The sequence below is a fragment of the Aspergillus clavatus genome, genomic scaffold (assembly GCF_000002715.2).
Source record: "Aspergillus clavatus NRRL 1 1099423829798 genomic scaffold, whole genome shotgun sequence".
NCBI lineage: Eukaryota > Fungi > Ascomycota > Eurotiomycetes > Eurotiales > Aspergillaceae > Aspergillus > Aspergillus clavatus.
In genome coordinates, this window is record NW_001517101.1 from 1,417,438 (window position 1) to 1,427,696 (window position 10,259).

At 51.0% G+C, this 10,259-nt stretch overlaps 4 protein-coding genes across 4 annotated transcripts, besides 1 other annotated feature; 1 reads left to right on the plus strand and 3 right to left on the minus strand.

Moving 5' to 3' along the window:
* Positions 1 to 453: 453 nt before the first annotated feature.
* ACLA_092240 (coatomer subunit gamma) lies at positions 454 to 3,533 on the minus strand (the record flags this gene model as incomplete). The annotated part of the gene is made up of 6 exons (XM_001272951.1): positions 454 to 686; positions 746 to 1,561; positions 1,615 to 1,962; positions 2,028 to 2,994; positions 3,055 to 3,365; positions 3,458 to 3,533. The coding sequence occupies 6 exons, from the start codon at positions 3,531 to 3,533 to the stop codon at positions 454 to 456; spliced, it is 2,751 nt and encodes a 916-aa protein (XP_001272952.1).
* Positions 3,534 to 4,080: 547 nt separating this feature from the next.
* ACLA_092250 (phosducin family protein) lies at positions 4,081 to 5,003 on the plus strand (the record flags this gene model as incomplete). The annotated part of the gene is made up of 4 exons (XM_001272952.1): positions 4,081 to 4,118; positions 4,182 to 4,364; positions 4,443 to 4,798; positions 4,864 to 5,003. The coding sequence occupies 4 exons, from the start codon at positions 4,081 to 4,083 to the stop codon at positions 5,001 to 5,003; spliced, it is 717 nt and encodes a 238-aa protein (XP_001272953.1).
* A 525-nt stretch (positions 5,004 to 5,528) lies between these two features.
* Positions 5,529 to 6,155, minus strand: rsmA (putative bZIP transcription factor (Fcr3); the record flags this gene model as incomplete). The annotated part of the gene is made up of 1 exon (XM_001272953.1): positions 5,529 to 6,155. One exon carries the CDS (start codon positions 6,153 to 6,155, stop codon positions 5,529 to 5,531), a length of 627 nt encoding a protein of 208 aa, XP_001272954.1.
* Positions 6,156 to 6,784: 629 nt separating this feature from the next.
* Positions 6,785 to 6,817: a microsatellite.
* Positions 6,818 to 8,484: 1,667 nt separating this feature from the next.
* On the minus strand, positions 8,485 to 9,938 carry ACLA_092270 (casein kinase 1 family protein; the record flags this gene model as incomplete). Its single annotated transcript, XM_001272954.1, has 4 exons — positions 8,485 to 8,581; positions 8,713 to 9,736; positions 9,799 to 9,871; positions 9,927 to 9,938. 4 exons carry the CDS (start codon positions 9,936 to 9,938, stop codon positions 8,485 to 8,487), a joined length of 1,206 nt encoding a protein of 401 aa, XP_001272955.1.
* Between the last annotated feature and the right edge of the window lie 321 nt (positions 9,939 to 10,259).

Consider the following 10,259-nt stretch of genomic DNA (forward strand, 5'->3'; position numbering starts at 1 on the left):
TTCACAAGATACTCCAATATATCGTGCTAAATTGTGGACGAGTCAACTAGACATCGATGACTTTTTGTTATACGCTTGCTTTGATGACTAACTACACTCAAGGTCTCAGAATCAAGACCTACGGAGTCTTAGCACTGCCCTCCGGGGACGGCTTTGACAGGGAAGATAAAATGAGAACAGACGAGTCTGGGGAAAGAAGACAAAACGAGGAGAGGCGGAAAATTGAGAACGAGGGGGAAGAAAGAACCAAAAGAAAAAAAAAAGTTTTGGCGCCTACACAAGAAAAAAAAAGATTCATCGCATCTAGCTAGACACCTGAATTATAGAATCTGGCAAATGAGGAATAGTGGAAGAAACAAAAACACAAAAAAATGGTTCTGGTCTCATGAAAATGCAGAATCCGTCGTTAGTGTGCGCGCCTGCTGGAACCTGCCTCCATTACAATATACAAACTTAAGCGAGAGCTGCCATCACAGCGGTAGCGACACCTTCTTCCTCCGCTCGGATAGTGATCTTAGTGGTAACGCCCGACTTGCTGGAGAATGCCATCTTGATCAGAGCGGCAACTCGGCCTCCTGACACGGTCTTGCCAAAGAGCTTGAGCGTATGCGTGCTGTTGCTGAGAGCCACGTCTGTTCCCTCGAGAGGCTGGAGAGAGAGCGCAGATATGAGTTGTTCGGTAGCATCTGTAGTCCTGTTAGTTTCTCATGCTTAGTCAACACTGATTGTAGGATGGAAGGCATACCTGAAATGCTCTTCATATTGCTAAGTTGTAGCGTCTCACTGACTTCCTCGCCGTTCGCACCAGTCTGCTCCCAAACGTGGTCAAAGCTGCCGGCAAATGTGGGGATCACATAATCACTGCCGGTAAGTTCCAGGTCCTCAACCTGGTACTCATCCTCATAGCCACTGTCCTCAGGTTCACCGGTTGAGGGATCAACTTCTTTGCTGGTGAATTTCAAGTTATTTGTGAACGATGTGACCGGGAAGCTATCCTCGCCAGCAAGCTTCTTGAACGTGACATAAATGATACCAGGCTCGTTGGTAGCAAGCTTGGGAGCAGGAACAGTGAACTCTTCTTCGAGAACATCCTCCTCGGAAGGCGTCGCAGCTACCGTTACGTCCTCGAGCACAGTATCGGGTAGAGTGTTCTTAACATCGTACTGCAGGACAATGTGCTCCTTAAAAACGTGCTTGACGGCTGTGACAACATATTCGGTCTCGCTCTCGGTGAGCTCGACAGGAACCGAAGACTTGAGCAAGGTTCCATATGCTCTGAGCTCTGGAATCTGCATAAGTTGCTCGGCATATTTCTGAGTTGCTGCAGCGGTAGCTGCTTCGGCAACGCCGTTTGCCTTGCCCTTGGGAGGACCGGCAGATGGGGCCTTGAGAGTGGGTGTGGCGGTCGTGAGCTTTTTCGTTCTCTCTTCCGCCAAAGCCTGTTCTTGTGTGACGACGGGGACGGTGGCGACGTCGAACGCGGCAGCAAACGTCTCCTTTTCTGTCGATGTCACATACATGACCAGCTGGTGTTCGAATGTTGAGAGGGAGTACATGGAGTCTAGGGCAGTGAGCAGGTGAATCGAATGATAAGGGGATTTGGGATGTGCATACCATTCTTGATGAATCGTTCAGCCATCTCATCCTCTTCAGCCATCAGACGAAGATTGAGAGCAGCACGATCGCGAACCTCATCATCCGTATCGTCAAGACAGCGTGTGAGCAAGACGGATACACTGGATTTGACTTCGGGATCCTTCTGCCCTACGCCAAACTTGGCCAGAGCTGTGACAGCGGCAGCTCGTACGATAGCATTCTCGAGGACAACTCTGTTGTAAATATAGCGAATATACTTGGTAGGATGAGAGGTCCTGGGTCCTTCCACACCGAGGAGATGTAGGATTCTGACAGACAGCTTGGTGAATTCACAATCCTCAATAAACTCGCAAAGATGGGCAAGAGCTGGTAGAGGTTAGTCTGCATGAACACAAAAAAAAATTCGACCGTTTGAACGGCAGGAAACTTACCATCTTCTCGGCTCTCAGGGACAAACTTGATCAGATCAAACATGCTCTCAACAACGCTGCGCTTGAACTCATAACCGCCCTCATCCCTGAGGATACCGCTGAGGAACGACAGCATACCAGCCTGCTTGCTGGGGAACTTCAGGCACAGAGTGCGAATGGCCTCAACAATGGTGATCTTGAACTCATCGGTGATGTCAGCCATGAAGCCAGAGATTTGCTTCATCAAGCGGTCGACACTAGCCTCGTTGCCGGTCTTGAGCAATGTGGTGATTGCGAAAGTGGCGATAGAGCGGTTGGAGTTTGAGATGAGGGATTCGATGTCGGGGTTGCAAACATTGACAACATGGGGCTTAAACGAGGCGAAGTTGTGGAGGATACGGATGGCCGCGAATTTGGTGATGGCCCGCGGGGACGAGAGGAACAGCTGCAGAACATGGACGGCTTGGGATGCTTCCGCATCGGTGACGTCCCGCATGTCGCAAATAGCCTTTGCCGCCTCGAAGTTAACCATCTCATGTTTGTGTCGGAGCCACCCATCGAGCATCTGCATCATCGGCTTCCTCAGTCCAAGATCCTCCTCTGCCAACTTCGCCGCTAACCGCACCAGCAGAACCAACGCAGCAGGACTCTTCACAACACCAGCAGCTCCATACTGCTGAACCATCTTGACTAGTGCCATTCTATCGTGCGAGCGCATTTGATACAACAGGCCGATGGCATGATATTGGGTCATGAAGTTGGATTGCGAGATAGCGTGGCTCTGAGAGCTACCGCCAAAGCCAAGGAACCCAGTGGATTGCTTGGACGCAGACGCGGCTTCCTGCGTCTCGCTCTGCCACCGACGGACAACATCGCGCGCAATAGGGAGAAGGTGGTATGAGGAGACCAGCGCGGCGGAGGAAACGGAGGGTGTCTTGTCGACGATGGCGGTCTTGATCAGTCGCTCGATACCTTGGACGGTGGTGGCCTTTGTGATTCCTTCGTCAGTTTTTTATGCAAGGGAGGTATGGTCTAAAGGGACGCTCACATCAATAATGCGGCACAGAGCTCGGATGGCATTTGCCCTGTAGAGTACATCACTGCCGACAGCGGTATCCTTCATGATAATACTTGTGGACATGATCACATCTTCCGCCGTGTTCGCAAGCTCCTTCAAGATCAGGTAAACCATTTGCCGCAGGGAAGGGTCCTTATTCTGAAACAGCTTCGAGATGCCGAAGAAGAGAGTCGTCGCCTCGTTCGTTGGGAATTGCTCTCCGGTAAACAGGAGGACCGCGATCTTGGTCAACAGAGTGCGACATCTTCGGGGGGAGATTGGCGAGGAATTGAATAGTCGTGCTGTTGTAACAAGAAAGAAAGAAAAGTCTCCGTTAGCATAGTGCTCCGGAATTGGATGCGCATCCAGGGGAATTGGTGACGGATCCCCTTACCATCTTGGAAGACGGAGGTCCGATCAAGCTTGACCATGACCTGATCAGCGTCCTCATCTTTTTTCATGTAACTCATTGTGAAAGCGGCTGACTCGACAACGGCGGATGAGTATCAATCTGACGCTCCCGTCTGGTGAGAGTCGACACCGGGGGGTCGAACGGTAGAATAGGGACGGGTTGGATAGGTCAGGTATTATGGGTCAAGTCAAGTAGGTAGCAGTTGGGTATGTAGGCGGTGTAAACGATTACCGCGCCCTCATTATCCGCGGACGTTAAGAACGGACAGAGGTAGATAAATGAATGATGAGAGGAAAGGAGCAGAGTCCGCTGTTCGAGGTGACGCTATCGAACCTGTCCCAGGGGAGAATCGTGCCTGGATTTTGAGGGGGTTGTTGTTTGCCAAAGTAGCTCCGGATGCCATTGAGCAATCTCCAGGTGGCCTTCCGCGTTCTGTGGGCACTCAAGCCACCTGTGGCTGGAACTGGCAAACAGAGCAAACACGCGGCATGCAGTATATCATCATATCCAATGCTCTGCCTAATAATAAGACGACATTGTTTCAGTCTACTGATCTACTGGAAAGAATATCCTTTCTATTCGCAGTGATCTGACACATCTTCAACATGGAGGTACAAGTAAACCCTAACGAGGATACCGAGTGGTAAGGCAGAAAGCAATTCCTCCAGCACTCCAGTTCCAGAGCCCATCACTCACCCCGCCATAGGAATGATATTCTCCGCAAACATGGCGTTATCCCCGAGAAGCCCCAGGACCCCGAGCCATTGATCCAAGAAGCTCTCGTGGAGGCAGAGCGCAAGGCCTATGAGAACAGACTCGAAGACAAAGACCTCGACGAGCTCCACGATCTCGAAGATGAGGAAGACGAGGAGTTCCTCGAACAATACCGGTATGCCCGAGCTCTACCGCAACAACAAACCACAAGGCCCTCTGTAAAAAGCACTAACTCATAACCCAACCCTCCCAGCCAAAAGCGCCTCGCGGAGATCTCCACCATCCAAAAGACCAGCCTCTACAACCAGGTCTACCCCCTACAGAAAGTCGACTACGGCCGCGAGGTGACCGACGCCTCCAACAAGGCCTTCGTGCTCGTCCATCTAACCTCCTCGAGCGGGAACGTCGAGTCGCGGGTCCTGTCGGAGTTGTGGCGCCAGCTCGCCGCCAAATACGGGGACATCAAGTTCTGCGAGATCCGTGGCGACATGTGCATTGAGGGATATCCGGAGCGGAATACGCCGACGATCCTGGTGTACAAGGATGGGGAGATTCGGCGCCAGCTTGTCACATTGCGGGAGCTGAATGGTCCCAGGACCAAGCTTGAGGGTATGTTTCTCCGTGCACTATTGTCGAAATGGGATTTGCTAATCTTGTCCTTTCGGTATCGACAGATCTCGAGAGAATGCTGGTGGACTTGGGTGCTCTGAAAGAAAGCGATGTGCGTCTGAAGAAGCGCTCCGACTCGTCGGACGAGGAGCGCCCGTCCAAGATCAAAGCCAGGGTGGAAGATTACGATGACGACTGGGATTAAATGAGGGGGGTAATAATACCGAATAATATCTCATGCAGAATGTTATCACCATGCTCGCCATAATCGTGCGTCGATTCTGGACATGAAGCAGACTACCGAGGAAGAAAGCAGCAGCTGGATCTACTGTCAACAAGCACAGTTAGAAACCCTCACGCAGCACCATCAGCTCCAAGTGGGTATATAGGTCTTCAAGGTTCAAAAGCACATATGTACAGATTGCTGGGTGGCCAGGATGGAGCAGAAAGTACTGAACAAAAAGAGCAGGTAAACGGCCACCATGATGGCCGTACTGTCCAGTGGTCCATTGATTATATCATGTGCTTCCGTGTTTTTAAAACCCATGTACAATCATGAAACAAGTATATGCGAGAATAAAAAGAAAAAGAAAAATCATCGTCCAGTCATATGTATATCAATCCCATATTTCATCATATGAGTGCCAAGTAACACCCATCAACGAAGCGCCATAGCTTTCCAGAAGCAGCTTTCAGAACACAAGAAAAGGATAGTCAAAAGAAAGGGAGGTCATATCAATTCATCACGCCCAGCAGCCACACTCGCCTCGATGGCCTGAAGAATCTGGCCCTCGCGAAACGCAGGGCCCTGCCCATTACACTGAGCCACCCCCTTCAAACGATTCGAGACATCCCCAATGTCGACCATGCCCCTCTTATACTGCTCATGCGCCTGGATCAGATCCCAAGTCGCCCCGGCATCGAGCAGCCTCTCCCCCGTCTTCTCGCAGATCGTCACCCGATGACTAGGCGCCGGCTCGCCCTGTGGCACGAGATTGGAGTAAAAATCCGTAGGCGTGTACTTCATCGGCCCCGTCACGGTCGGCTCGGACTCGAGACGGTGACCCTGCACATTCGCAAACGAGCTCGATGTCGCCCGCAGAACCTCGTTCTCGGTGGCGTACTTGGCCAGCTCGCGCTTCAGCCGCTCGTTGTCTGCGGCGAGGGTGGTCGATTCCTGTTCCAGGGAGTTGACTTTGTCTTCCAGCTCGCGGACGTGGCGCTCCTTGCGCTCGCGGAACGCTCGTTGACTGTACAATCGGCCCCCGCCATTGCTATCCGTTAGCTCATTTTCCGAATTTCCCGATGAAGCACCCCAGCCTTTGATCCCGGAAATGAAAATGGTAGTGATGGACATGTACATACGCAGCTCGGTTCTGCGCCTTCCGCTTACTTTGCGCCGGGGTCAGATTGTCCTTTTCTTCGCTGCTGCTCCGGGCCCCCTCAGCGAGCCGCTCATCGCCGCCCTCAACAGATCCCGGCTCGTGATGCACACTGGCATAATCGCCACTTGAGACTGAATGCTTCGAGAACGACTCTGGCGGAGAATGGGGTGGCGGGGCGAATGCGGCGGGATTCTGGAAACGAAACGAAGGATCAAAGGACTGGTAGTTCTATTGTCTCGGTGCCAACGGTTAGTATTCCTGTATCTCTAGATTTGCCCTGCCATTCCTAAAAGAAAAAAAAAATAAAAAAAGGAAACGGAGAGGCGGCGAGGGAAATTGACCAAAGAAGCAAACGGATCATGGAGGTTATCACCCTGAGAGGGTGGATGATTTTGATCTGGTGTGGGGATGCCAGGGAGATTGTAGAGTGGGAACGACTGCTGGGACTGAGGATCAGAATAATATGAGTAATCCATATCTCCAGCCAGAGCACGTCTCTTCCTGTGCTTCAGGAAGTAGGAGATTCAGTTAAGAACGGATAGACAGATGGCTGAGATACTCTTATCGAGATGGAGTGACGGGTGATATGGAGAGTGATCGATGGGTCTGGGTCTGGGTCTGAGTCTGAGTCTGAGCTCAATGAAAGTCTCGAAAGGCGGGCGAAATGAGGACCGCTTGAACGTGCTGGACGCAGTTTGAAAGTTCCAACTTCCAACACGAAGAACGGGGATGCCCTGCGCCGCTCGGAAATTTGAAAATGATGTGTATATGTAATCTTTTAATTGTTGACTTCCGGAGTATCCTGCAGTACTACTACGATATTCGACTAAATCACAAATAATAATATGATAATTCTTCGTCATCATCATGAAATTTCTACAATTGTGGGCGAATCGTAGTATATCCTATCGACTCAATGTTCTTACAGCGACACAAATTGTTTCCGGCCCCTCAGGTTGTTGATATCAACACTATAGACTGGATGTGTCTTTTGTCCCTGATTCCTGATCCCGTGTCCCCTAGTCTTAAGTAGATAAGTAGACATCATGCGAGAGAAGACACCGAGTCCTGCGCAAACTAGGCGCATCTGGAGACGAGGAGCAGACTAGGCAGAAATAATAACATGGTTTGGTGATTAATTGTCTGAAGGGACAATTCGACGGGACTGAGCCCCACGGCTCTCGAGGAGCCTCGGGCGGCAGCCAGTCTAAGAACTGACGCTTCTACAGATAGCGAGAGGAAAGCATAGGCAGATAAAAAACATCAAGAACGCAGCAAATCGACGTGATACCACCCCGGAAGCGACCCTAGCCATTTTCCGTCGCCATATACCGAAAACGCAGAGACGCATCCCCTCATGTCTGAACCACCCCCCGTGCGGTCTCATGATACGCACGAGCGGATCTTGAAAAGCTTGTATCCGTTCCAAAGACAACACAAAGACACAGGAAAGACAACGGGAAATCGTCGTCCCCACCACCTCACTGCACATTGTCCTCCTAGGACATCACCCCCTTTGACACGTCGATAAATCTTCAGGAAAAGCACAAACTAAAACAGAGCAATGAGAAGCATGCAGGACATGAAAATAGGAAGAGAGGTAAAAAAAAGAAAGGTAGATGCCCAATTTCACAAAGGGGTACGGACCAATAAAGCATTGCAAGAGAACAGCAGATGATCGATCTGAGGATCCCCAACGGCATTTGCCGACGGTCAGATAAAGCTGGTTCTCTCACAATACTTACAATCTCGTTGATGCATCTCTTTTCACCCCACCCACCCGGTAAATCGCTGCGACTGAAGGAAATCCGAATCCGAATGGTAATTCCACGGGCGGGACCGAGGTGGGTGAAGGGTAGAAATAGCCACAATAAAAAAAACGTTTTCGAGGCGGTCATCAGTATCTTCCCAGAGGCGACCATAAACCGAGTCATAGACATCGCAAGCCGGAGGTATCACAAGAGTTTGAAAGAAGACACCCAACCGAGCGAGAGATGAGAAGACCGATAGGCGATTTGACGAGTTTTCAGGAAGAGATGCGGCCCATTGAAACGGTAAGGATCGAAAAGACGATCGAGACTGGATAAAGGGCTAATAGAGTGCATGGGGAATAACGAAAAGAAAATTAAAGAATGGAGATCCAAGGCGAAAGACGTCTGAGACAGTTGCTGCACGACGCAGATGAGTACCGTGATGACAATAGGTCCCGGGCTTCGAAGTTTGTGAGCCATGAGCGTGCAGAAAAGCTGAACCGTAATCCAAATGACGAGTAAAGCCAGGCTACACTGCCAGATTGCCCAATCAGTACCACTGAGCACCATATCCATCATCCCGCTTCGGGCGGCTACCAGTAGGCCCATAAGCACCTGAAGCAGCAACCTTAGAAGCAGAACGCAGCCTAACGCCGAAGACTATGAGATTAGTCAGATTCTAGAACCGAAGATGACCTCCATGCGCAGGACGGGTCTTGAACACCAAACGCAGAGGAAAGGGGTTCCCTACACGGAAACCTAGGTTTCAGATACTCACATCCTGTCACTTCCTCCCATAGCACGGTTAGTGTCGGGGGTGTTGTCGAGGGTGCCGCGTTCAATGACCTTGCGACGCTGGCTGGAGATAGCGCCAGGCTTGGCCGCAGCAGCCGGTGCGGGCATAGGAAGCTGGGCTGCACCGGCAGCCTGGCGGCCCTCGGCGTCCTTATCCTTCTTGTTGGTGGCGTCTGCAATCATGGCAGCGTTCTTCTGGTACTTGTAGACGGTCCAGTCGAAAACGTAATCGTACTGGTAGGATTCGCGGACGAACAGGTCGCGGAAGATCTTGCGAAGGTAGGAGTAGTCGGGCTTGTCGTCAAACCGAAGGGAGCGAGTATAGTTCAGGTAGATGGAGAATTCGTTAGGGAATCCACGGCAGAGGACTTCGGTGGGGGTGGTCATTTTCTTCTCCATGATGCGGTCGTACTTCTGCTTCTTCGTGGCCGCCTTCAGACCCTGCCAGGGGAGAGTGCCACGGCAGAAGTAGAGCATGACGTATCCCAGAGATTCCATGTCATCACGGCGAGACTGCTCAACACCCAGGTGGGTGTTAATACTGGCGTAACGGGCCGTTCCGGTAAGGTTCTTGTTCTCGCGGTACGGGATGTGGAAGTGCGTCTTGGGGTCACGGTACTTCTTGGCCAGACCGAAATCGATCACATTGACCTGGTTTCCACGCTTGCCAATACCCATCAGAAAATTGTCGGGCTTGATGTCACGGTGGATAAAGGATTTGGCGTGAATGTATTCAATGCGGGAGATCAGCTGGTCTGCCAGGAGGAGAACGGTCTTGAGGGAGAATTTGCGGTTGCAGAAGTTGAAAAGATCCTCCAGACTGGGACCAAGGAGATCGATAACCATGGCGTTGTAATCACATTCGGTGCCGAACCAGCGGACAAACGGAATTCCAACACCTCCCGCGAGCGATTTGTAAACACGAGCTTCATACTCGAGCTGGGGGTGCTTGGCCTTGACACTCTCGAGCTTGATAGCAATTTCCTCACCGGAGATGATGTTGGTACCTATGGTCTTCTGTAAGTCATTGCTGTCGACGATCTTCCTCCGCACGAGAGCAGGTGCATACCAAGGTAGATGTCACCGAAACTACCGCTTCCAATCTTACGGCCAATGCGGTATTTATTACCGACTCGCAAATCCTGAAGATGGGTTAGTTGTGAGAACCCAGCCACCCACGCATCCTGGGCTACTTACCATGGTCGTCATCTTGAATTTGTATTGTCACAGCGGGATGCTGTGGCCGGAAATGATGTCAAAGACTGTTCAGTGCAATTGTCAGAACTTCACTGCCCATGGAACAATAGAAAATAAGAGAGAAAAAAAAGCAGATGACAAATATGGAATAAAGAGTAGATGCTGACAAGAAATGGTCACAAAAGGATGACCCAGCGACGAGAAGAGAAGGATGACGCCGACAAGAGACCAAGAGGGAGAGAGATCGAGAGGGAGTTGCAAGGAAGAGAAAAAAAGTTGCAAGCTCCAGCCTTCGGCGCGTAGATACTTGGCAAAGTTGTATGTAAGGTGATG